The sequence below is a fragment of the Plecotus auritus genome (genome assembly GCF_963455305.1).
Source record: "Plecotus auritus genome assembly, chromosome: 11".
In the NCBI taxonomy this organism is placed as follows: Eukaryota; Metazoa; Chordata; class Mammalia; order Chiroptera; family Vespertilionidae; genus Plecotus; species Plecotus auritus.
In genome coordinates this window covers 56,595,976-56,623,580 of record NC_137777.1, presented here as the reverse complement: position 1 = coordinate 56,623,580, position 27,605 = coordinate 56,595,976, and the positions used below count along the sequence as shown (strand labels likewise).

The following is a 27,605-nucleotide window of genomic DNA, read 5'->3' as shown; positions in this document are numbered from 1 at the left end:
AGTATTTTTTTTTTTTTTTTACGATCCTTTTGTATTCCTGTGGGGACAGTTGTTACTTCTCGCCTTCTTTTCTGATTTTGTTTATTTGGGTCCTCTCTCTTTGTTTCTTGATGAATCTGAACAGTGGTTCATCAATCTTGTTTATCTTTTCAAAGAACCAGCTCTTGGTTTTATTGATCTTTTGTATTGTTATTTTATTTTATTATTATTTTTTAGTCTCTATGTCATTTATTTCCACTCTGATTATTTCTAGGTGTATATTCCCTGCTTTAGTTTTATTTCCACTCTGGCCCTGGGAAGAGGTGCATAAAGGTCTGCCTACTTGGCTGCCATTTTCTCAACTCTAAATACATATTTGGGATAAAACACGTGTAACATCACTAGGAATTTCTCTTTCATTTTGATCTTTAATGTCCTATTTTCATGCATGTTGGTCATTGTCCTGCCCACTTTGATCTAAGAAAAATCTCCATCTTCCTCCCTACGTTCTGCATCAGTAAGCGGACAAGTGAGCTCATTAGGTGAGACCACAGACCTCATGAAATCAAAGTTTAATATTCTCATCTCCCCCACCCTCCCTCAAGGCCTGTTAGCTCTGGTTTCATTCATGGCCGTGTGTGGTCATCCCTCCTATAAATGGCTATGGTGTGAGGACAGGACTTAGTAAAAGGATGAGGCGTCAGAGATTGGGAGGTACAATGGTTGTTGAGAACCTGGTGTGTATCCAGCACTGTATAAATTAATGACTACTATTGAAAGAAAATGTGTATGTCTTATTTAGCCTATATATTGGCATCTTCCCATGAGGGAGAGAACCCTCATTATGTACTTCTTAGGAGTGAACTGCAGATGCCCTGTGTGGAGTAGACTGCAGCTGCAAGAAGCACCCGGTGAGCTTATTTTTTTATTATTTTTAAAAATATATTTTTATTAATTTCAGAGAGGAAGGGAAAGGGAGAGAGAGATGGAAACACCAATGATGAGGAAGAATCAGATTGGCTGTCTCCTCCATGTCCCCCACTGGGGATCAAGCCCGCAACCCAGCCATATACCCGTGACCAGAATCGAACCCGGGACCCTTCAGTCTGCAGGCTGAGGCTCTGTCCACTGAGCCAAACCGGCCAGGGCCTGTGAGCTTTTAACTGTGGCTCCCAGACCAGAGCCTCAGAGGCCCTGATGTAGGACGGCCAGTTTTCTCCCTCGCTGTAAGGGGTAGGATTCCTCTGTGGTCTTTAAAAACTCTAAAATAGTGGCTTGAGTAAAACACGGATGTTCTTTTCCTATAGAAGCAGCCCAGAGAAGGCAAGCAGCGCTGCTGGGCAGTTCCCAGGAGTCTGCCTGCCTGCTCTGCAGCGCAGCCCCTGCAGCCATCATGGCCTCTAGCCTCTGAGGTTACAGACCCTCCTGTGGCCAAGAGCTGCTTTCCAGGAGGAAGCACGGGAGAGACAGCAGGAGGCCTTTCCAGTTGAGTTCTTTCACTTTCTAAGGAGCTTCCTCAGAAACCTCACTTGAAGCTTGGATTATTGGCCAGAATTTAGTCATGGCCTGTACCAATCCCCATCCATGCTTCGCTCCCAGTCTTCAAGAGAGTCTGGGAGATGCTTTAAACTTGTCACATGGCCGTCCCCAACGCACTCATCCTTGTGAGGAAGGAGGAGAATGGACACTGAAATACCCTCTCGCCGGATTGAGAACTTCAGACCGAGCAGCCCATTATTGTCAGAGTGAGGATTAGCTGTTCCTTTACCAGGAGATTAATTGAGCCACGTGGTCACCGGTGGCGCAATTGCCACGGCCATGGAGAGCTCAATTAGCTTAATGTGGCAGGCGGTGCCAGGCAAGGATGATGTCCTGACCAAGTCCCATGCAGCCCCGTCCATCTCCATGCAGACAGGTGTCTTCTGCTTGCATTGTGAATCTCCATCGTCATGCTAGCTCGGCCTGTTCCAGAGCCTCTGTCCAGGCCTCTTCATGTTATGAGAGTTTAGTCTTTAGAAAGTTAGGTCCTAGTTCTGTTCCTGTTGCCCCACCTTTGGAAATGCATTTGCTTTAAACCCTTTGCTCCTGTATTTATTTCTAATTTTTTATGATATGTTTTTATTTTCTTTCTCTCCTCTTGTCCAATTTCATGTTAATCTTTTATTAATAGCCTCTGTTTTTTTTTAGTTCTCTCCCAGATTGATCCACTGCTCATAGTGGTCACAGCTGTGTCTGGCCGTGGTTGTGGTTTCAGTCAGAGAACTTTGGTCCACCCTGTGTGGCTGCTAATTAATCTTCCTAAATATCTACTTGGACTGCACGTTCTCCCAGGGCTCCTGTCACCAAGGAAGTGGGCACTGGAGCCCCGGCTGAGAGAGGCAGGAAGTGCGCACAGACCCTGTGATGCCGGGACCATTAGACAAGGCTTTTGTGCACTTGAAAAGATCTTCCATTTAAATGCCAAGGATTAGCCCGGCTGGTGTGGCCCAGTGGTTGAGCATCAACACATGAACCAGAAGGTCATGGTTCAATTCCCAGTCAGGGCACATGCCTGGGTTTTGGGCTCAATCCCCAGTAGGGGGTGTGCAGGAGGCAGTTGATCAGTGATTCTCATCATTGATGTTTCTCTCTCTCTCTCACTCTCCCTTCTTCTCTGAAATCTAAAAACGTATTTAAATGCCAAAGTTTACATGCTGTCACGTTGTCAGGGGATATTATTTAATTTTGCTCTATAATTCTATAGCATGATTTTCTTGTCTTTATTTTACTACTTGAGAATTCATGACATTCTGAATAAAAATACAGTACAACATAAATATGCGTATAGACTTTTGGAGAGTGAATAGCAATTTGTGGCATACCTTTGGATGTTTTAAAAGTTAAATCACTGTATTCTAGCCCTGTAATTTTTTAGTGAAAATCTTGTCACAAAAGTATTTTTACTTTCCATGTGAGATAATTTTTAAAACCCTTTTTATTTTGAGAGGAATACTGATTCACGTGCTGTTGTGAGGAATTGTATGGAGAGATCGCATACAACCGCCCTGTCTCTGAGTGTAACGTCTTGCATGGCTGCAGTTTATCAGTCTTCCTCAGACAGTGTGTGGTCATTTTTAATTCTCTTAGTTTTGTCATTTTTAAGAATTTAAAATGTTGGAAAGTACTTGAGGATGCTCATGGATTAAAGGAATTGCACTTAATATTTCTAGCTACAGAAGTAATTATCAGAAAAAGTATTCCTTAATCCTTTCATTTAAAAGCTTTTTGCAGTTTTAAGAAGGCAAAAAATACTTCTCGTTGACATTGGATTCTTTAGTTATATTTCAGAAAGGCTGTTTCTAAACTGTGTTGATGGTAGAACTGCCCTTTTCCTACTTGGGGATTTAGATGTGGACTGGAGCCTGTCTGTGAGGTTTTCTGTAAGCTGAAGTAGAAAGCTGCGGCTAGATCCTCCTGCTGGGGGCTTATTCTGATGTATATGGCCGCCCAAGTCTAGGCCTTACTCTCCGTCTCCCAGCCTCCATAGGATGCCAACAGGACTTGGCACCCACTGTCTGCACATGTCTCCTTCTCCTCTTCCCACCTCCTGTTGTAAATTACGCTTTCCTCCTCTCCTGTAGCTGTAGCACCTTCCAAAGCCCAGGGTGAGCCTCCCCGCCCGCCCCCTCCCCTTCCCCCCCCCCCCCCCCCCACAGCCCAGGTTTTCTGCAGCCCTGCCGTGGGCGTCCTGTGTGGTGGGCCAGGTTAGGACACTGACGGGAGGAGGTGTTCAGTAACTAGCAAGGTCCCTTCCCTAGGTTTTGACAAATGGGATGAAAACACAGGTCTCCCTGCTGGGATAAGTCCGGATGTCTGGGTGGGTTGTAGTTTGATTCTCTGAGGTAGGAAATAAGAACTTGTTTGAGAGGGTGAGCCATTTGAAGGAGTGGGCACGATGGGGAGGTGTGGGAGGGACATGCTCTCCTGAGAGACAGCTTCCCAGGGGCGCTGTGTGCGAGCGAGCGCGCGGGAGACAGGAGACACGGTGGGCTGGGAATGTAAAACTAATCTCACTATAGGCTGTGGGTAAATACATTAGCATTCTTTAGCCCAGGGGTGGGCAAAGTTTTTGACTCGAGGGCCACAATGGTTCTTAAACTGGACCGGAGGGCCGGAACAAAAGCATGGATGGAGTGTTTGTGTGAACTAATATAAATTCAAAGTAAACATCATTACATAAAAGGGTACGGTCTTTTTTTATTATTATTTCAGTAGTTTTATTCATTTCAAACTAACAAGAAGAATGTAAACACTAATTATTATAATTTGAAACTTCAAAAAATGGAGGAATCATAGCACAATAACTTACCCTATATTGAAGATGGCAAAGGCAAAATAAAATTGCCTAACAAAGGAAAGGTACAAAAGCCTTTCAAATTAAACTTAAATATAATAAAATAATTTAAAACTAAAACAAATAGAAAAGAACAAAATGTGTAAACAGTAAATTAAACATTTTCTTTAGTGCAACTTCCAAATTATGCCCGGGACGTCGATGTAGATGGCAATGTAGACTGGGTTGAAAGGGTTTTGGTCTTTAAAACATCAACTTCAGTGGGAACAGTGTTGTTGGTCTCCTTTTTAGCTAATGCTCTGATGCTGTGCTCTCCAGGGGCGTGTCTCCCCACATCACCACGATAACGTGTCTCCGCATTCCCGGGGTGATGTCGGGGGAGCCTCTGGAAGATGGAGAGGTTGTTCCTTCCACTGAATGGGGATAGAAATCCGCCCTCTCAGGAAGGAGCTGCGGCCGTGTTTCCCCACGTTGCCATGTTAACACTGCTGCTGGTGAAGGAGCGGAGGGGAGAGCAAGAGAACCCTCCGCTCTTTCGGCTCCGTGGGCCGGATAGAACAGCCGAATGGACCGGATCCGGCCCGCGGGCCGTAGTTTGCCCACGGCTGCTTTAGCCCCTAAGCAAGCACAGAGTACGTTTGTTTTTCTGTCCTTTCCAACTTTCTTATCAAAATTTTCCTGAATTTGATTACTGAATCGTTGGTGTGCCCCTCCATTGTCTCCAAGGGACCGCAGTTTCCCTGCGGCATTAGACGCCATCTGTGTAAGACGCTTTTCTCTAGAACAGTCTGGATACATGACTGTGAAGGAGAGTGTGATTATGTACAAGGCAGTCTCCAGTTTATTACAGATAAACACTCGAATAATTAAAGTAACTTTCTTTCTTTTTGGATTAAGGATGATTTAAAATTTAATTCTAAATATAAATTTAGATAGACTCCCTTAAAAGTGTTTTTATTTTTAACAAAGTAATACGTAATGTAGAAATATGGAAAATAAAGAAACATAATGACAATTATTTGACAAACACTACTGTCTGCCGATAACTGTAGTTAATATTTTGGTGTTTCCTTTTTTAAATCATATGTTGCAAACTTGGAATCTGCTTTTAATCATCTACTCAGCATGAATATTGCTGAGGTTCTCAGAAAGGTACCATTTTATAACTTCTTTGAACAATATATATACTTTCATTTTTAGCAAGAAAATGAAATTGGGAAGAAATGTGAGATCAAGAAAGAATCACTGCCATCAACTAAAGAAGAGCCATCTGTGAGGAAACTTTATTCACTTTTTCTGAAGATTTGACTTCTATGGGACTGTCTTCTCGGCATTTTTCTGTCAGTGTATAGTCTCAGAATTGGTTCTCTTTCTGCATTTTGGTCTCATAATTGTGCCTCCTCTGGAAAGGGTGGATCATATTGTGACCATCCTACAGCGAACAGTGTGGCGATCCCCTGCCCTCTACTCCATAGATTGTGACCTCGAACGAGTCATTGTCACATCTGTGACCTCAGGTCTTTTGTTTATAAAACCACGTGACACTTTAACAGGGCTGTTGTTTCTGTCAAGTAGAGTAAGGGTGTGAAATTTTTCTAAACTCTGAACCACACCGGCCAGGTATGAGGCCGTTGCTTTATTCGGGCTTCTTATTGCAATCTGTCACTCTCCGATGAACCCTTTTTCTTGCTGTTTCCCGTTTTTCTTCTCTCCCTGTCTTTATCTTAGTCCTGTTAGCAACTGCCTTGTGAAAGTATACAAAGCAGTTTAAAAACTGAGGCATGGCCCTAACTGGTTGGCTCAGTGGACAGAGTGTCGGCCTGTGGACCAAATGGTCCCGGGTTCGATTCCGGTCAAGCGCACGTGCCTTGGTGACAGGTTCCTCCCCGGCCCAGGCCCTGGTCGGGCGTGCTGGAAGCAACCAATTGATGTGTTTCTTTCACATCAGTGTTTCCCTCTCTCTTTTTCTCTCTTTTCCACTCTCTCTAAAAATCAAGGGGAAAATATCCCCGGGTGAGGATTAACAACAAAAATAATAAAAATGGAGACGTGGGCCTGGGCAGCTGTAGCAATGTGATGTGTGGCTGTTAGTTAATAACAGACGATGTGGAAATCTCAGTTGGCCAGTTGGCCAGGAGGGAGTCTCCAGGCTGGTTTAGTAACTGTTAATCCTGAATGAAAAAGGGTCTTTCATTTCAGAAGGTAGTGTGTCCAGAATTAATGATTTTTCTGAGGTGCCAAAAATAATAAAAAATAAAAATTACTGAAAATCCAAGAAAACTTAAATATAATAGATAAGAACTTGTGGAATGGATTGTATACTAATCTTGGAATATGGTTTTATTTGTTTTTTTAAAATATATTTTTATTGATTTCAGAGAGGGCGAGAGACAGAGAAACATCAGTGATAAGAAAGAATCATTGCTTGGCTGCCTCCTGCACTCCCCACACTGGGAACCGAACCTGCAACCCAGGCATGTGCCTTGATGGGGAATCGAACCGTGACCTCCGGGTTCATAGGTTGACGCTCAAGCACTGAACCGTGCTGGCTAAGCTAGAGTATGGTTTTAATGAGAAGAAAACAGTTTTAAGATTTCCTGCCAAGAAAATATGTTTAAGAAGATAAATTGTTTATTGAGATGATATTTATTAAAATAGGCTACTAAATTTGAAATACTAAGTTTTTAAAATGCCACATGCCCTCTGTCATAGATTAGCATGTTATAAATGTTTCTGAAGTTATACAAAACTTTTCTGGTTTTGAAATAGATACGATATGATTCCATATACAAAGTTCTGATGCCAGAAATAAACCTTTTTAACTATTTATTCAGCTATTTGGAATTTTTAAATTTAGATCCCTCAATGACAAATAATTTTCCTTTTCTTATTTCTTACCCATCCACTTACCCCTATAAGAACAATGACAGGCCCCAGGGTATTGATGAGATGCCTCTGAGGAAGGTGTTGCTGACGGAGTTCAGGTCCCTGGTGGTGAGTGGCTTTGCCTCCAGAAATGACCCCAGTGTCAAGGGTGATCATGGTCCACTGAAGAATTTCAAGAAATTCAGAAAGGTACGTGTTTCTTCACTAAAAAATCACTAGAGGGCAGTGTGTCAAGTGGTTTTAGAACTACTACTGATACTAACAGTAGTCAAAGCAGTTCGAGTTGAAAACTGGTGCTCTTTCTCCTGCCTAAGACAGTTAAGGCATGAACTGACAGTTGGTGCATGGAACACCTAAACCAAAACAAGCCTCACTGAGACTGGATTCCTCAGTGTGTGCCCTGTCCCCCTCGCCCCTCCCATCCCCAGCGGGCGTCTGGCTGCTGCCAGGTCCTCTCAGTTCTCATGCTGATCGGTGACTTCCCGAAGGGATTCTGTAACCCAGGACTTTATGAAGGTAGCAGGTTTGTGGAAAACAACAGCAAATTCAGTAAGAAAATGAGGCCCTGCCGGGCAGGGGGGTGCAGCCTCAGGTCCCCCATCAAGCCCCACCGGGCAGGGGGCGTGGCCTCATGTCTCCCGGCCCCTGCGCGAGGGAGCGAGAGCGTGATAACCATTTGCATATTAGCTCTTTATTAAATAGGATGCATATGTAAAGTAAAATTATGAATACACTAGAGGCCTGGTACACGAATTCATGCACCAGTGGGGTCCCTTGGCCTGGCCTGTGGGATCGGGCCGAAACCAGCTCTTTGACATCCCCTGAGGGGCCCCGGATTGCAAGAGGGCACAGGCCAGGCTGAGGGACCCCGCTGGTGCATGATCGGGGCCGGGGAGGGATGCGGGAGGTTGGCCAGCTCGGGAGGGACCACGGGCGGGCTCCAGGGCGTATCCAGCCCATCTCGCTCATTCCCAATCCAATCGGCCGGACCCAAGGAGTAAGCTAACCCACCAGTCAGAGCGTCTTCCCCCTGGTGGTCAGTGCACATCATAGCGAGCGATTGAGTGGCCTTAGCATATCATTAGCATATTATGCTTTGATTGGTTGAACGGACGACCGGATACTTAGCATATTAGGCTTTTATTATATAGGATACCCTCATTGTTACCATCAGACCTGAGTGCCTCCTCTTTTAGAAACGATGAGATCATTATTTTGTCCATGAGATTGTCTGTGTTCTTTGCTGTTCCGGGCTATCTGGCTCCACTGTGAACCTGCTCTGACAGCTCTTGCTCATGCGGTTGATGAGAATGCTGTAGTAATCATTTCAAAGGCAGTTTCTCTGGAAACAGGGTTTCTCTGGAACGGGATCTGTGTGATGCTAGCTGTGACCATGAGGTATTGGACTTTGTCTCTCCAATGGCAGCTGCTAATAACATTTCCCAATTAAATGAGTGGTCTGCCCACTCTGACAGCTCCACAGGGTCTGACCTCCATTTAAGAGGAAGAACTTCTTCTGCATAGAGTGGATGATGGGGGGTCTCCATCACAGAGCTCCCTTACCTTCCCACCCACAGCCGGGGAGAGCACAGGGGCATCCTTTATTTTTCTTCACCCAATGATATGTTTTTATTGATTTTAGAGAGACAGCAAAGGGGGAGAGATAGAGAGAATGAGAGAGAAAGAGAAACATGGATGTGAGAGAGAAATTGTCTCCTGTTTTCGCCCTGACCGGAATTAAACCAGCAGCCCAGGTGTATGCCCTGACCGGGTCAAACACACAACCTTTTGGTGCACAAACGACACTTCAAGCACCTGAGCCACCCAGCCAGGGCACGGGGGCATTCATATCCCATACTTCCTGTTGAGTACCCAGTTACAAAAGCTCATGGCCAAAAGACATATTGTTTTTTTGTATTAATGAAGTTACCAAAGGAAAAGCAATAATATTCACTGTTGGCCCAGAAGTGATGAAGAGATGAGATATAAAGCAGTACATATTTATGGAAAGTAATATGGAAAAATGTAAAACCCTTAAAAGTGTTAATATCCTGAACAAGGAATTTTTTGAGAGTATAAAAGAAATTCAACCCAAAATTTGTAGGAAAATATGTTTAATCTGATTACCTCTAATGAAAGAATTTGTCTGTTTTTCTTTATATACCCAAATCAATGACATAGTTGTACGTGTACTCTTAAAATACTGCTTAATGATGTCAATGAATTTAATATTCCCTTTCCAGTTCTTGTATTGAAATTTTAAAAGTATGTCCCATAAATATTAAGAATTTATTACTTAATCCCTAAATGCATTATTACCAGTGCACTTGTTATGGGTTTTCACATATTTTTAAGCACTTCTTTATTTGTAAGCAATTAAAATTTCAATTAAAAGTATAAACTGTTGCCATAGGGATGTATAAATCAGAAAGTTTGAATATTTGCAAGTATCAGCAGGACTTAAGCTCTGAAATCTTTAGAACACAATATTCGACTTTAAATTATAGTGTGTGCTCACCTGGAGTTGCTCTAATTGGTGGATGATGTGCTAACGTGATTTTTGAGTAAAACCTCCAAATTAAAAATCTTAAATTTTCTTAATACATAAATCTAGTCCTGTATCTACATCTCGGTATAATAATAGCCAAACACAGGGCAAAAACATGGCTCTAACACAGTTACCGCTCTGTCTCACACATTGTCATCCAGAGGTTATATACATCTTTGGCACTTATATTACACACTAGCGGTCTGATGCACGAAATTTGTGCAAGAGTAGGTCTTCCTTCCCCTAGCTGCTGGCACCGGCTTCCCTCTGGCACCCGGGACCCGGGCTTCCCTCCGGCCGCAGGCAGGCACCCAGGACCTGGGCTTCCCTTGTAGCCTGGCTTCGTCCAGAAGGACATCCAGTCTAATTAGCATATTATGCTTTTATTATTGTAGATGATTTATAACCCTTGCTTTGTTTAAGCCTTAAAAATGATTGTCTTAATCTGTTAATGCATTTAACCTTACTACTTAACAGGTCGCATTTTCAGGAGCAGGAAAACTTCCACAGATCATTGGAGGGTCAGATCTGATAGCCCATCATGCTCGGAAGAATACAGAATTAGAAGAGTGGTTAAGGCAGGAAATGGAGGTTAGTAGAAGTGAGGCCTGGTAACTTGTTTGCTTTGTATTTTGATCCCTTGTGGTTTCCTTAAATTCTCTGATCTATTTATTTATTTTTGTACACTTTTTCTTTATTTTTATTATTGATACTATTACAGATGTCATTTCCCCCTGTTTGCTCCCCTCCACCCAGCCCCTGCCCCTGCCTTCCCTCTGTCCATCACACTGTTGTCTGTGTCCATGGGTTGTGCATGTATGTTCTTTGGCTAATCCATTCACCTTCCATCCAGTGCCCTCTGACAGCTGTCGGTCTCTTCCATGGATCCATGCCTCTGTTTCTATTTTGTTTGTCAGTTTATTTTGTTCATTAGGTTGCACATGTAAGTGAGATCATGTGGTACTTGTCTTTCTCTGACTGGCTCATTTCACTTAGCACAATACTCTCCAGGTCCCTCTGTGCTGTCGCAAGAGTAAATTCTCAAAAGCAAACTTACGTGACCTGAGGTTGGTCATTCAGGAACATGCCTGAGTTTCAGTGCTGCTCATTCACTTATTTCCCTGGGATTCAGCACTGCAGTTTGATCTGCAGATGCAGTCTTTTTTATTTCAAGGCAATTTCCTGTTATATCTTTCTAATTATTTTTTTTTATTGATTTCAGAGAGAAAGGAAGAGAGATATAGAAACATCAATGATGAGAAAATCATTGATTGACTGCCTCCTGCATGTTCCACCCTGGGAATTAAGCCCAAAACCCAGGCATGTGCCCTGACCAAAAACTGAACCATGACCTCCTGGTTCATAGGTTGATGCTCAACCACTGCGCCATGCCGGCCAGGCTTCTGTTACATCTTTCAAAACATTTTTGTATTTTCTGGGTTCTATACATTTAAGACCCAACTATCTTATTAGCTCACCTTGACCCTCCACATTCCTTTCTTCTGCATTCATTGTGATTTTTAAGCTCTTTCACTATATCAGAAATTCAGATTTCAGTGGTGTCTGTTCTGTTTCTTGCCAGCTATGTGACCTTGTGACCTTGGGCAAATTACTTAACGTCTGTCTGCCTCCGTTTTATAGTACCTCTGCTTCATAGACTTTGTGTGAGGACTAAATAAGGTTCCACATATAAAGTATCTGTAACAGTGGAGCAGTCAGTCTGAGCTATTTCTAATTTATTTAATTCTGAAATGGTGTTATAGTTCTCAGTTTGCATAGCATTCGTTTCCTTTTGATGTGTTTTTTTATCATTTAACTTTCTTACTGCTTTCACGTCCTTGTTAATTTGTGTATTTTTTTATTCTTAAGTTATTGTTTTTTGTAGGCTAGGTTCTTCATCTTCTTTGGCAAGTTCTGTTCTGTCTCCCTTTCCCCCTAGTGTGTGGAATGGCGCAGCTGTTTTCGTCAGCAGCTGTTTAAAGTGACCTGTCCAGATACGCTCTTCGCTGTGTGAAGTGTCCTGGGCCATCTTACCTAGGGATTACATTCTAAAGCCATTTTGTGAGCCAAAAACTGAATGTAGTTGAAGTTACTCCCACCCCTTAGCTTGCTCGTAGAGAACAGGATTATCTGGTGGGTCCACACCGCCCGTCCCCATGGCAGGTGCTTGGCAGAGGCCCAGGGGAGACCCGTCTAGTCTCTGTAGCCTGAAGACCTGGAGTCGAGGAAAGGGAGGGCTCAGCTGGAGCCTGGGCACTGGTCCTGGGGTTGGAATGAGGTGGGTACCAGCAGAGTGCGTCCTGTCCCAGAGGAGAATTTCCTGGCTCTTCTGTTGTTGGCTGACATGTCTGGGATGTTGGTCAGTGTTGGTCCCACTGACTCCCCTCCCGCCACCCGTCTCTCCCGCAGCCCACCCACAGTCCTCTCTTTCCTGCTCAGGCAATTCTTTCCTAAATTTAGGGTATCAGCAAGAAGTGTCAGGTTCGGCCAGCTCTGTAGCACCTTTGAATGGACTGGGTTAGTGTCAGGACTCTGTCCCCTCAGTCTTTGGTTCTCTGTGTAGCCACCTTGTGAAGCCCATGCGTGGACCCTGCTCCCCTGACTGGGAGAAGGATGGCGCAGCCCCTGACTTTTTCCTAGTTTTTGTTTATTTCATTAGAATTGGGAGAGGGAGACCTTGTGTTCTAGATTTATGCCACCGTGTCTCCTGGGAGGGTTGGGGTCTAAGATAACACCGTGTCTCCCGGGAGGATTTGGGGTCTAAGATAACACCGTGTCTCCCGGGAGGATTTGGGGTCTAAGATAACACCGTGTCTCCTGGGAGGGTTGGGGTCTAAGATAACACCGTGTCTCCCGGGAGGATTTGGGGTCTAAGATAACACCGTGTCTCCCGGGAGGATTTGGGGTCTAAGATAACACCGTGTCTCCCGGGAGGATTTGGGGTCTAAGATAACACCGTGTCTCCCGGGAGGATTTGGGGTCTAAGATAACACCCTGTCTCCCGGGAGGATTTGGGGTCTAAGATAACACCGTGTCTCCTGGGAGGATTTGGGGTCTAAGATAACACCGTGTCTCCCAGGAGGATTTGGGGTCTAAGATAACACCGTGTCTCCTGGGAGGGTTGGGGTCTAAGATAACACCGTGTCTCCTGGGAGGATTTGGGGTCTAAGATAACACCATGTCTCCTGGGAGGGTTGGGGTCTAAGATAACACCGTGTCTCCTGGGAGGGTTGGGGTCTAAGATAACAGAGGTGCCTTTCTTCTACGTGGCTGCAGCGCGGTTTGTCTCAGCTCCCTGGGCTGCCCGCTCTGCGTCTGCACTCCCCACCCGGTTCTCCCAGCCCTTCTCTCTCTGCTTCTGCTGCCGCCGTGGTAGTTACCCTGATTGGGAGTCAGCTCCGGAGGTTTTCTTGAATTTAGTCTATTTTCACTCTGTGCACTAAACATAATAATTCTTTGAACTCTGTCCAACCTGATTTGAATATGGAAAGATTGTGAGATGTATTTTTCCCAAACCCTTAAAAAATATCAGTAATATGAGGATTTCTCTTTCTTAATACTATTTTATTTAATGGTTGTACTAAAATATATAAAATAAAGCTGATTTTCCTTCCTGATTTTTCTTTACTATAGTACTTTATTTTATTTTATTTTAACATTTATTGTTGAAAGTATTACATATGTCTCCCTTTTTCCCCCATTGACCCCCTCCAGCTTGCCCTTACCCGCCCCCCAGGCCCTCACCACCCCACTGTCAGTGTCTGTGGGTGATGCATATATGCTTACAAGGTCTTTGGTTGATTACTTCCCACTCTCCTTCCCTCCGAGATTCCGCACTCTTTTCCATGCTTCCATGTCTCTGGATTCATGCAGCTCATCAGTTTATTTTGTTAATTAGATTCCACATGTGAGTGCGATCATGTAATACTTGTCTTTCTCTGACTGACTTACTTCACTTAGCATGATACTTGCCAGGTCCCTCCCATGATGTCTCAAAGGGTAAGAGATCCTTATTTTTTACAGCTGCACAGTATTCCATGTGCAAATGTACCACAGCTTTTTATCCACTCAACTACTGATGGGCACTTGGGCTGTTTCCAGATCTTAGCTATTGTAAATTGTGCTGCTATGGACATAGGGATGCATACATTCTTTCTGATTGGTGTTTTAGGTTTCTTAGGATATATTCCTAGAAGTGGGATCACTGGGTCAAATGGGAGTTCCATGTTTAATTTTTTGAGGAAACTCCATACTGTTCTCCACAGTGGCTGCACCAGTCTGCATTCCCACCAGCAGTGCACGAGGGTTCCCTTTACTCCACATCCTCGCCAGCACTTGTCATTTGTTCATTTATTGATGGTAGCCATTCTGACAGGTGTGAGATGGTACCTCATTATCATTTTAATTTGCATCTCTCTGATGATCAGTGACTTTGAGGATTTTTTCATATGTCTCTTGGCCATCTGTATGTCCCTTTTGGAGAATGTCTATTTAGGTCCTTTGCCCATTTTTTAACTGGATTGTTTGTCTTCCATTTGTTAAGTTGTATGAGTTCTTTATATAGTTTGGAAATTAACCCTTTATCAGATGTATCATTGCCAAATATGTTCTCCCATGCAGTGGGCTCCCTTTTCACTTTGTTGATGGTTTCTTTTGCTGTGCAGCTTTTTATTTTAGTGTAGTCCCATTTGTTTATTTTCTCCTTAGTTTCCTTTGCCCCAGGCCAGTGGTCGGCAAACTCATTAGTCAACAGAGCCAAATATCAACAGTACAATGATTGAAATTTCTTTCGAGAGCCAAATTTTTTAAACTTCTTCTAACGCCACTTCTTCAAAATAGACTCGCCCAGGCCGTGGTATTTTGTGGAAGAGCCACACTCAAGGGGCCAAAGAGCCACATGTGGCTCGCGAGCCGCGGTTTGCCAACCACTGCCCTAGGAGATGTATCTGCAAACATACTGCTATGAGAGATGTCTGAGATTTTGCTGCCTATGGTTTCTTCTAGGATTTTTATGGTTCCCCAATTTACATTTAAGTCTTCTATCAATTTTGAGTTTATTCTTGTGTATGGTGTAAGTTGGTGGTCTAGTTTGATTTTTTTTTTTTTTGCATTATCTGTCTAATTTTCCCAACACCAAGACTGTCTTGACTCCATTCTATGCTCTTGCCTCCTTTGTCAAATATTAATTGAGCGTAATGGCTTGGGTTGATTTCTGGGGTCTCTGTTCTGTTCCGTTGATCTATATGCTGTTCTTGTGTCAGTACCAGGCTGTTTTGGTTATGGTGGCTTTGTAGTATAACTTGAAATCTGGTATTGTGATTCCTCTGACTTCGTTCTTCTTTCTCAACATTGCTGTGGCTTTTCGGGGTCTTTTTGGGTTCCATATAAATTTTTGGAGTATTTGTTCTAGATCTGTGAAATATGCTATTGGTATTTTAATAGAGATTGCATTGAATCTGTAGATTGCCTTCGGTAGTATGGTCATTTTAATGATGTTGATTCTACCAGTCCATGAACACGGTACATTCTTCCACTTGTTTATATCATCTTCTATTTCTTTTTTCAATGTCCTGTAGTTTTCCAAGTACAAGTCTTTTACTTCCTTGGTTAAGCTTATTCCTAAGTATCTTAATTTTTTGGTTGCAATGGTAAATGGGATTGTTTGTTTAGTTTCTCTTTCTGAGAATTCATTATCCTATATAATAAAACACTAATATGCAAATCGACCAAATGGGGGAATGACCAGTCAGTATGATGTGCACTGACCACCAGCAGACAGATGCTCAATGCAGGAGCTGCCCCCTGGTGGTCAGTGCACTCCTACAGGGGGAACACCGCTGAGCCAGAAGCTGGGCTCATGGCTGGTGAGCACAGTGCTAAGGAGCAGCGATCCAAGTGGTAAGGAGCAGCGAGAAGGCAGGCAGTAAGGAGCGAGGGGTCCCGGACTGTGAGAGGGCACAGGCTGGCCTGAGATACCCTTCCCCCACCCAGTGCTTGAATTTCATGCGCTGGGCCTCTATTTGGTGTATAAAAAGCCATCGATTTTTGATTGTTGATTTTGTATCCTGCTACATTGCCAGATTCATTTATTAAATCTAATAGTTTTTTGGTGGAGTCTTTAGGGATTTCTGTGTACAATATCATGTCATCTGTGAATAATGAGAGTTCTTTCTTTCCAGTTTGGATGTCTTTTATTCTTCTTGTCTGTTCTCTGTGGCTAGCACTTCCAGTACTATGTTGAACAGGAGTGGTGAAAGTGGTCATCCCTGTCTTGTTCCTGTTCTTAGGGGAAATGGTTTTAGTTTTTACCCATTGAGTATGATGTTGGCTGTAGGTTTGTCATATTTGGCCTTTATTATGTTGAGATATGATCCCTCTATTCCCACTTCACTGAGAATATTTATCCAAAATAGGTGTTGGATTTTGTCAAATGCTTTTTCTGTGTCTATTGATATGAGCATATGATTTTTGTCTTTCAATTTGTTTATGTGATATATCACATTTCATGATTTGCGAATATTTTACTAGCCTTGCATCCCTGAAATAAATCCCACTTGATCATGGTGTATGATCTTTTTAATATATTGCTGGATGCAATTTGCTAATATTTTGTTGAGGATTTTAGCATCTATGTTCATCAGGGATATTGGTCTGTAATTCTTTTTCTTTGTACTGTCTTTATCTGGTTTGGAATTATGCTAATGCTGGCCTCATAAAAAAAGCTTGAAAGTGTTCCTTCCTCTTGGATTCTTTGGAAGAGTCTGAGGAGTGTCTGTGAAGCCGTCCTTACCCAGGTTTTTTTATTTTTATTACTGTTCCTATTTTTTCAGTTGTTATTGGCCTATTCAGGTTTTCTGATTGAGTTTTGGAAGGTTGTGTTTTTCTATGAATTTGTCCCTTTCATCCACATTGTCCAGCTTGTTGGCATATAGTTGTTCATAGTATTTTCTTACAATACTTGGTATTTCTGTGGTGTCAGTGGTTGCTTTTCTGCTTTCGTTTCTGATTTTATTTATTTGGGTCCTCTCTCTTTGTTTCTTGATGAATCTAGCTAATGGTTCATCAATCTTGTTTATCCTTTCAAAGAACCAGCTCTTGGTTTCATTGACTTTTTTATTTTTAGTCTCTATGTCATTTATTCCTGCTCTAATCTTTAATATTTCTTTCCTCCTACTTACTCTGGGCTTTTCTTGTTGTTCTCTTTCTAGTTCTTTAAGTTGTAAGGTTAAATAGTTTATTATTAACTAGAGGCTCTGTGCACAAAATTCGTGTACTTGGGGGTTATCTAAGCTCGCCCTGTGCCCTCTTGCAATCTGGGACCCCTCAGGGGATGTCCGATTGCCGGCCTGTGGCTGGATGGCCTTCTGCTGCTGCACGGCCTGCTGTTTGAGCTTCAGCAGCTGCTGCACATGCATGGGCTGGGCCACCGCAGTCTATTGTACGAGCACTATCGAGTGGGTGAGTCAAGCGCGGAGGCAGGCTCACCCTGAGTTCCCTGCACTTCCCTGAGTCACTGAGTTGTTCAGACTGACTGCCTTCTACAGAGAATGTCACTGGGATTGGGCCTAAGCCGGCAGTCAGACATCCCTCTCGCAGTCTGGGACTCCTTGGGGGAAGTTGGCTGCTGGCCTGGGCCTGATCCCCGTGAGATTGGGCCTAAGCCGGCAGTCATACCACACACTCACAGTCTGGGACACCTCAGCGGATGTAGCAGTGTGCCAAGCGGTAGGCACCAGGGAGGAGCCCAAATCGGAGCCGGGTGCCACACCGCTTTTGCTCATCCCGGCCCGCTGTGCCTGCTGCCTCCACTCGGTACTGCTGCCATGGAGTCGGGAGAGGCACCTGTTGTGGCAGCTATGCTTGGCAGCCATGAGCCTGGCTTCTGGCTGAGCGGCGCTCTCCTTATGGGAGCGCACTGACCATCGGGGGGGCAGCTACTGCAGTGAGCGTCTGCTTCCTGGTGGTCAGTGCACATCATAGCGACCGGTCGTTCCATTGTAATGGTCACTTAGGCTTTCATTATATGGATTTTCTTATTTTTTGAGTTAGGCCTGCAGTGCTATGAACTTCCCTCTCAAGACTGCTTTTGCTGTGTCCCAAAGATTTGGGGTTGTTGTGTGTTCATTTTCACTTGTTTCCAGGAAGTTTTCGATTTCTTTTCTTGATTTCATTGATAACCTATTCATCCTATATAATAAAAGCCTAATATGCTAAGTGTTTGGTTGACGTGTCGGCCATTCAACCAATCAAAACGTAATATGTTAATGATATGCTAAGGCCGCTCAACCACTTGCTATGATGTGCACTGACCACCAGGGGGCGGATGCTCCAACTGGTAGGTTAGCTTGCTGCTGGGGTCCAGCCGATCAGGACTGAATGAGATGGGCCGGACATGCCCTGGAGTCCTCCCACAGTCCCTCCCTGGCTGGCCAACATCCTGTGTCCCTCCCTGGTCCCAGTTGTGCATTGGTGGGGTCCCTCGGCCTGGCTTGTGCCCTCTTACAATCTGGGACCCATTGGGGGACGTCAGAGAGCTGGTTTTGGCCCGATCCCGCAGGCCAGGCTGAGGGACCCCACTGGTGCACAAATTCGTGCACTGGGCCTCTAGTTGTTTAATAACATGCTATTTAGCCACCATGTGTTTAAATGTTTTTGGATATTTTTGCTGTAGTTGATTTCTAATTACATTCCACTCTGATCTGAGAAGATGCTTGATATGATTTCAGTCTTCTTGAACTTGTAGAGACTTGCTTTGTGTCCTAACATGTGGTCTATCTTTGTGAATGACCCATGTGCACTTGAGAAGAATGTTCTATAAATGTCAGTTAATTCCATCTGATCCAGTGTGTCCTTTAGAGTCACTGTTTCCTTAATTTTTTGTCTGGGAAGATCTACCCAGTGAAGTTAGCAGGTGATAAATCCCTACTATGACTGTATTGTTGTCGATATCTCACTAAAAGTCCTCTAAGAAGTATTTTTTATATATTTAGGTGCTCTTATACTGGGTGCATATATGTTTACCGGGTTATATCCTTTTGTTGCATCGATCCCTTTAGTTTTATGTAGTGCCCTTTGTTGTCTCTTGTGACCACCTTTATTTTGAAGTCTATTTTGTCAGGTATGGGTATTGCTACCCCAGCTTTTTTTTTGTTTGCATATGCATGTAAAATTTTTTTCCATCCCTTCACTCTCATCCTGTATGAGTCTTTTGTTCTGAGGTGGGTCTCTTGAAGACAGCATATAATTGGGTCATGTTTTTTGTTTTTTGTTTTTTGTGTGTTTTTTTTTAATCTATTCAGCTGCCCTATGTCTTTTGATTGGAGCATTTAATGCATTTACATTTAAGGTTATTATTGATAGGTACTTATTTATTGCCATGTTATTTCTGTATGCCTATGTTTCTCTCTCTATTTCTTCTCATTATAGCAGTCCCTTTAGCATTTCTTATAATCCTGGCTTGGTGGTAATGAACTCCTTTAGCCTTTTTTTCACCGGGAAAAAGAAGCTCTTTATTTGACCGTCGATAGCCTTGCTGGATAGAGTAATCTTGGTCTCAGATCCTTGCTTTCCATCTGAGCACTTCATGCCATTTTCTGGCCTGTAGAGTTTTTGATTAGAAATCAGGTGTCAGCCTTATGGGAATTCCTTTGTAGGTAACAATTTGCTTTTCTCTTGCTGCCTTTAAGATTTTCTCTTTGTCTTCAATTTTTGGCATTGTAAATATGTGTCTGGGCATTGGCCTGTTTGGATTCTTCTTGCTTGGGACTCTCTTTGGCTCCTGAACTTGTGTGACTTTTTCCTTCACCAGGTTAGGGAGGTTTTCTGCCATTATTTCTTCAAAAATGTTCTCTCTTTCTCCCTTTCTGCCTCTTCTGGCTCACCCACTATTTGAATATTGTTTCATGTTGTCCCACAGCTCCCTTAGTTGTCCTCCTGTTTGTTTGTGTGTGTGTTTGTTTTTTAATCCTCACCCAAGGATATTTTTTCATTGATTTTTAGAGAGAGTGGAAGAGAGAGGGAAAGACAGAGAGAAATATCCATGTGAGAGAAACACATTCATTGGTTGCCTCCTGAACGCACCCTGACCAGGGCGCTGGCCAGGAGAAGCCTGCAGCCAAGGTACATGCCCTTGGCCAGAATCGAACCTTGGTCCCTTTGGTCCACAGGCCAGTACTCTGTCCACTGAGCCCTACCAGCTAGGGCTGTCCTCCTGTTTTTTAATTGTTGTTTTCTTTTTGGTTCTCTGATTGAGTGACTTCTTTCTACCCTGTCTTCTAATTCATTGATCCAGTCCTCAGCTATCCCTAATTTGCTGTGTATTCCTTCTAATGTGTGCTTTATTTGTGCTATGTCATTCTTTATTTCTGTTTTCATAGTAACTATATCTTTTCTCATGCTTTTGAACATCTTTACTATCATTATTCTGAACTCTATATCAAAATTTCTTATCTCCATTTCATTTATCTCTTCTTTTGGAGAATTCTCTTGTTCTTTCATTTGTGGGTTGTTTCTCTGTCACCTCATTTTGTCTGCCTGTTTGGTCTGTGACTGTGTATTAGGTAGATCTGCTACGCTTCTCACTCTCTAATGCAGGGGTCCTCAAACTTTTTAAACAGGGGGCCAGTTCACTGTCCCTCAGACCATTGGAGGGCCGGACTACAGTTTAAAAAAAAAAAACTATGAACAAATTCCTATGCATACTGTGGGCCCGGGACGAGTCGGCTGCTAAGCAGGACAGGCAGCGGCACCCAGTGGGCTGGATAAATGTCCTCGGCGGGCCACATGTGGCCCGCGGGCCATAGTTTGAGGACCCCTGCTCTTCTGACTAATTAAATCAGGCAAAGACTCTTGCCTCTACCTGCAGACTGATTGTATTCAGTCTTGAGTAGCCTCAAGCATTCACCCACAGGTGTGGCAATAGTTTTTCCAACAGGATGGGGCAGTTGCTTTTGCCTAGAGGCTAATTGTTATTCTCAGTCTCTTAATGGGCCTCAGAAACTTCACACCTTGGGGCATGTGGTTTTCCAAAAGCGTGGGTCAGCTGTCTTCCCCCAGGCAAAACCGCCTAGATAGCAAATGTCTACATAAAAAAGAGGACCTCCACAGTGTGAGGGAATGACTCAGCACAGGAAACTGGTGTGTCTGCCTTCTGAGCTCTCATTCCAGAGCCTCCAACCCTGTCTTCTGCTTCCCCAGCTCCAGTCCACTCTGCCCTCCCTCTGCCAGAGCAGAAGGTGAGTGGCTGCACAGGGAATGTTGTGCATTGGCCCTTTAAGAGGGTGCCTGCATTTCCAGCCATCTCTCTTTGGCAGACAGCTGTGATATCTCTGAGGAACTTTAGTTGCTGTCTGTGGGCCCCGGGCCAGCCCTTCCACGCCTCTGCCCCTCCTGCCAGTCTCTATGTGGTCTCCACTTTCCAGCCTTGGTTTTCTCCAGCGAGTGTTCAGTTAATTATTCAGGAAGTTTTTCTGTATTTTAGTTGTAATTCCAGTTTGGTCATGGGAGCCCGTCCATGCAACATTCACTTACTCTGCTGCCATCTAGTATAGTATAACTTTAAAATTATTATCTCCAGCTGGGAAGGCTTTAAGACTATTTAGGATAATAACATCAGCAGTTTTTTATAGCTGCTTAGTGAAAATCATGTGTGTTCCCAGATGTATTCTGCTATACAAGTGAGAAAAATGTGAAAAGAAAAGATGTAATTGTATTTAGCATTTCAGTGTACACATGGGAAAATCCCTCTGTATGTCTGAATCCCTGCACATCCTCCTGCAGGCCCTTCGCAAAGACGCACAGCCGCAGGAGCCTGGCTGAGAGCTGGTGCCCTTGTTCTGCAGCCCTGGCCCAGCCCCAGCTCCTCAGAGGATGGCCCTTTGATCGCTACAGGCCACTAACCCAGTCTCTTCCCTTATTAACTAAAATGCAGGTAATAGTGCAAAAACAGTAATGAAGTTACATTAAGATTTTTTTAGGGTTTTTAAGATAGTATCTGGAAACACAGAGATGTAAATTCTCACCAGTAAACAGCATCTGCATTTCAAGGAGCTACAATCTTTGGAAAGGTAGAGATGGGTGAGCATTGAGGAGCTTGCAGCTGAGTCTCATGGGCGTGCTTCACAGTAGACATTAAACAAAGAGGAGCACAGAGTTATAAAGAGGTGAAGAGCATGTTCCTTAGCACACAGCACACTGAGTAACTCTTGAACAATGCACCTTGAGGCAGACGTGGGAAGAGGAAAAGAAAGGTAATCTGGGGGTCAGAGGGAGGAATGTGAACAAAAGCAGCCACAGGGTATTTAGTAGGTGGTGAGTCTGGTTTCTGTTTGTTTTGTTACTGGTTTTCCTGTTTGTGATTCAGTTTTGACTGGCATCCAGGGTTCGTGGAGAGGAGTGAGCAGCAATGGAGAGGGAGGGAGGAGCCAGGCTGTGCGGAGTCTGGTTTCTTTGGTTGGCAGAAGTCCCTGCAGGGTTTTGCTCAGCATCTGATAGGGTCGGACCTTGGGAAAGTGCCCTCAGCACAGGGTTTTTCAGGCCCTAACTCTGCAAGGTGCTGTAGTTTGATGAGTTTCAGTTTAAAATTGCTTTGTGGGTGAGGTAACTCAGCAGCAGCTCCTGAGCCCACCTGGGACAGTGAGGAAGGGAGCCACTTACCTGGATAGGTGCTGTGGGTGAAGGTGAGGGAAGTATTGCCCACTCAGCCCCTTCATCAATGGTATGACCTCAAAACACTGAAGTTCAATCGAGTACACGGATTCTACTGGGGAGAAATGTTTCAAAGCCAGCAGGCAAACAGTGTGCATTTTGGTTGCCTGTGAGAGATTGGCTGTTGGAGGTTGTTTAATTAGAGGATTTTGCAATAATCGTGGCAGGCAGCAAACACAGAAAGGGTCTGTTGGCTGGGAGTGGTGCAGAGCTAGAACTTGGCATCTGGGGCCCTCCTGGATGTGGAAATCCCAAAGGTGACTGGCCACCCAGGAGAGCGACTCATTACCTGTGCCTGCATCATTGAGAAATGTTTGAAAGTATGTTAATTTCCGCAGGCGCAAAATCAACATGCAAAAGAAGAGTCCCTTGCTGATGATCTCTTTAGGTAAGTTGAATTTCAGCTTTCTCAAGAATCTTAGAGAGATCTATGTAAAATTCAGTTCTATTCATAAAGATTTTTCTTCTGTCCTTAGAAATAGAGGCTTTGTCCCTTCACCTAAAGAATGTTTTGTTTTTAACATGTGTTTCTTTTTACGGCGTGAGCACCTCTTAGTTTAGTTACTGGATATAGCTTCTAAGTTTGGGGTTGACTCAGTCGTACTGTACCCCCGGATATTTAAAATATGTGGGGGGCACTCAGGTCAAAGAAGGCTCCTGAGCTGGGCTCGTAAATTTGCGAGATTTTCGACTGGGTAGAGTTATGAATAAATAGGTTTTGAATCAAGATAAGTAAAATACCAGACCATTAGTTGAATTTTAATTGGCACACGTATAAAAACAAGAGGCTGGGTTAGAATTTCAAAGTAGGTTCTTGTGAGAGATTTAGCAGAGTTATAAGGGGCGATTATAATTTAATTCTGATTTAACATATTTTCAGCATCTTACAGGCCCAATAAACCTTATAATTCACTTTCAAATACTCATAAAAGTATTTGAAAGTACTGTATGTAGATACTTGTTAGTGGAGAATAACATTTTCCCAAACTTATTTAAAGGCAAATGAAGAAGGTAATCTATTTTTTAGTCTGTTTTACAGCTGATTTGATTTTTTAATTTCATTATTGACAATATGAATCATTGGTCCACATGCTGACAGACAAAGTTGGCAAAGGAGCCGGCCTGCTGCCCAGCTGCATTTGTCTCATTGCGATAGCAGAAAACGCTGTGAAGGAATTTTATTCCAGGCTCACTATTGCTCTTTTGTGCAAATAGAGTATATTTTAATTGGGGGAGGGGAGGAACTGTTTGAAGCTATGCTAGAAAAAGTGTAAACACATTTATTTTTAAACTGTTGTTTCTGTTAATTATTTAAATGCTTTTATAGATTATTTTTTGTTGATGACGCTTTGTTTTTACCAAATATTAATGAAACCAGCATCAAAATGATCAATGAAAGTAAAAATGTCAGTGCTTAATATCTGATACTAAGGATAAAACTGGCATTCTCATTCTGTTTGGTAACGTGTGACTATATTTTGAAGACCCTTTAAAAGTGAAAGAAATGCTATCATTTATCTAAATATTACTTAACCCATTTCTTTCTTTGCAGATACAATCCTAACATAAAAAGGAGAAGATAGATAACCGAGGTTGTTATGAAGAAGCCATGGAAAAACATTTCCTGCCCACATTACTTCCTGTTCCCTCTGGATTCAGGGGTTCAAGTTACAAATGCTCTCTAGCCTGAATTTGTTAAATAAAATGCACCAAACTCCATTTATTTTGTGTGACAAGTAGTATGGTTTGTTGTTACTGAGCTGGGTGTCCCTTTGCTTTAAGCTAGTTTTTTTTTTTTTTTAATAAATCTTTATTGTTCAGATTATTACAGTTGTTCCTCTTTTACCCCCATAGCTCCCCTCCACCCAGTTCCCACCCTACCCTTTACCCCCCCATTGTCCTCATCCATAGGTGTACGATTTTTGTCCAATCTCTTCCCGCACCCCCCACATTCCCTTCCCCCTGAGAATTGTCAGTCCACTCCCTTTCTATGCCCCTGATTCTATTATATTCACCAGTTTATTCTGTTCATCAGGTTTTTTATTCCCTTGATTTTTAGATTCACTTGTTGATTGATATGTATTTGTTCATAATTTTTATCTTTACCTTTTTCTTCTTCTTCCTCTTCTTAAAGAATACCCTTCAGCATTTCATATAATACTGGTTTGGTGGTGATGAACTCCTTTAGCTTGTTCTTATCTGTGAAGCTCTTTATCTGCCCTTCAATTCTGAATGATAGCTTTACTGGGCAGAGTAATCTTGGTTGTAGGTTCTTGCTATTCATCACTTTGAATATTTCTTGTCACTCCCATCTGGCCTGCATAGTTTCTGTTGAGAAATCAGCTGACAAATCGTATGGGTGCTCCCTTGTAGGTAACTAACTGTTTTTCTCTTGCTGCTTTTAATATTCTCTCTTTGTCTTTTGCTCTTGGCATTTTAATTATGTTGTGTCTTGGTGTGGTCCTCTTTGGATTCCTTTTGTTTGGGGTTCTCTGCGCTTCCTGGAGTTGTAAGTCTATTTCTTTCACCAGGTGGGGGCAGTTTTCGGTCATTATTTCTTCAAATAGGTTTTCAGTATCTTGCTCTCTCTCTTCTTCTGGCACCCCCATAATTCGGATGTTGGTATGCTTGAAGTTGTCCCAGAGGGTCCTTGCACTATCTTCATATTTTTGTATTCTTTTTTCCTTTTGCTTTTCCGGTTGGGTGTTTTTCTGCTTCTTCGTATTTCAAATCTTTGACTTGATTCTTATGGTCCTCTAGTCTGCTGTTAGGTCTCTGTATATTATTCTTTATTTCAGTCAGTGTATGCTTAATTTCTTATTGGTCCTTTTTCATATCCTTGAGGGTCTCTCTATATTTCTCGGAGGTTTCTAGAAGATTTCTGAGTAACCTTATAATCATGGTTTTGAACTCTATATCCAGTAGTTTGCTTTCCTCCATTTCTTTCATTTGTGACCTGTTTCTTTGTCTCTGCAATTTGGCTGCTTCCATGTGTTGATAGAGTGGCTTTGTGTGCTAGGTGTCCTATAGGGCCCAGTGGCTCAGCCTCCCTAATTACCTGAGGTGGACACTCTTGGTGCACCCCTTTGTGGGCTGTGTGCACAGTCTTGTTGTAGTTAAGCCTTGATTGCTATTGGTATCACTGGGAGGAATTGACCTCCAGGCCAGTTGGCTGTGAGGACCAGTTGTGTCTACAATGGGAGAACTTCTGTGCTGGAGACACCCTTATGGGGCAGGACTTGCTTCAGTGGGGCTTTGGCGCTCACTGAGTCTGCCCCCTGAGTGTGTCTCTTATGGATGTGGACTTGTAATCTGGATGGTCTTACTCTGACCACTGGGTATACTGGCCCTTAGATCTCCAAGGAGGTGCAAAGCAGCCACTGCCTGAGACCACCCAGCAGGAGCTACAGAGAGATCTGCAGATTCCTCCTTTTTGTTTGGGGTTTGGAGATGCCCAGATGAGGCCCAGCTGTGAAGCAATGCAAGCTGCTGTCCAGCCTTGGGCCTTCTTTTGGAGGCTCTGGGGTTCTCTGACCCAGCTGCAGTTTGACAGGTGTTTAGGCGGAGAAAGGCCAGGCCATTAGTATGCAAAAGCCTCTGTGCACAGCTTGGGTGGGGTTGTAAATTGGGTGGGGCAGGGTCTCAGGGAATCACCAGGGCAGAGCAAACAGCAATGGCTGCCCGTCAGCCCTGCCCCGAAGAGGCCCCCGGGTCTCTGTGTCCCGCAGCACCGTGCAGGAACAATGATTGCTGCAAGCACCTCTTAAAGCCGCCCTCGCATTCTGGCCCGATGCCAGACAGTCCAATTTCTCTCCATATGAGTCTGGGTCCCCAGAGTCTCTCCCGGAACTGGAGTTCAGAGCAGTCGGGAGCTTGTATCTCCCTCCTGATTGAAAAAGACAACAGCGTACCCAGCTGCCAGCCCCTTTCACGTGCACCTCCATACCTCCAGACTTCCATACCTCCGCACCTCCTACCGGACTCAATGTGCTTTTCTCTTTCCTTCTAGTTGTAGAATTTCCACTCAGCCTGCCTTCCCGTGGTTCTGGATGATATTCGTTTTGTCTTTTAGCTATAGTTTTAATGTGTTTGTGCGTGGCAGCAAGTTCAGGTGTTTACCTATGCCGCCATCTTAGTTGTCAGTGTTTAAGTTAGTTTTTGTAAAGTACAAATGGTGAGAGATGACTATCTCATCTCTTACAGTAATTTTTTTCCATTTTTCAATTTAGTTTTATTATTAGTCACAGTTCATAATTCTAAAAAGATAAAAGGGTGAGGATTAAAAGACTCCCTTCCACCACTGTCCCAGCTATTGGTTCCTTAGAAAAAAATATACAATACTCATTTCTTACGTCTTTCCAGAGATTTTAATGCCTATTCAAATTTCTATGCATATCAACTTTCAATACTTTCCTACAAAACGATGGCATAACGTGTCCAGTGTTCTGCACCTTGCTCCTCCCCACTGCACAGATTGGAAGGCTGTGGGTATATAAGAACGATGGTTTTCTTTTCCACTATGCAGGAATTGTTCCTGAACCGACGGCCGGAGAGATGACTGCAGGTGAGGCTGTCACCACACATTCTAGTCCTGGAAACTGGAAACTGGAGACTTCCTCATCCTTGTGGATGCATCTCACAGGAGGGAGACCTGTTTGTGGTCTTAGCGAGCTGGGTGTCCCTCTGCTTTGAGGCCTAGTTTTTGTAAAGTACAAATGGTAAGATTGTCTTCTTTCTACTTTAAAGGGACATGGTAAGAAAAAAAAAAAAATGAATGTCTTTGCTTTCAAGGTTTGTAATGTAAGAACTTAGCCGCACACTAGAATTACAGTATAGTCCTTTTATCCATCTGAGGGTCGTTGCGCATGTCCCAGGAAGTAGAACAGGGTTTTGATGCTCACTGAAAGCTTCCTGGGGTCACATCCGCTCTGACACCTCACAAGCCTACCTTCGTAGGTGTTCGAGCACAGCCTGGAAAACGACCCAAAAATTAATTTGTGCCATTGCTGGGTCTTCATGGAAGATGGGTCAGAGCAAACTTTTGAGTCAAGGGGATGTTAACAGTTCTTAGCCTTGCCTAGAAACCATCTTTATAACAAAGTCATTTCAATTTAGAAGTGACATTAAGAAAAACATCCAATCCAATTCATTCAG

General features: G+C 43.4%; 1 protein-coding gene across 9 annotated transcripts in view; it reads left to right on the top strand.

Annotated features, from left to right (window-relative positions):
• NBN (nibrin) overlaps positions 1-27,206 on the top strand; it is a 48,671-nt gene extending 21,465 nt beyond the window's left edge. For 4 of the 9 annotated variants that reach the window (XM_080646220.1, XM_080646218.1, XM_080646217.1 and 1 more), the window contains exons 12-16: positions 5,513-5,584; positions 7,232-7,387; positions 10,224-10,337; positions 22,790-22,839; positions 24,004-24,275. In XM_080646220.1, coding sequence (XP_080502346.1) covers positions 5,513-5,584; positions 7,232-7,387; positions 10,224-10,337; positions 22,790-22,839; positions 24,004-24,034 — 423 coding nt within the window. In that variant the 3' untranslated portion in view covers positions 24,035-24,275. Of the gene's footprint in view, positions 1-836; positions 891-5,512; positions 5,653-7,231; positions 7,388-10,223; positions 10,338-22,789; positions 22,840-24,003; positions 24,276-26,976 lie in introns of those variants that run through there. The other 5 variants (XR_013959295.1, XM_080646214.1, XM_080646215.1 and 2 more) reach the window with 5 other exon arrangements.
• The last annotated feature ends 399 nt before the right edge of the window (positions 27,207-27,605 follow it).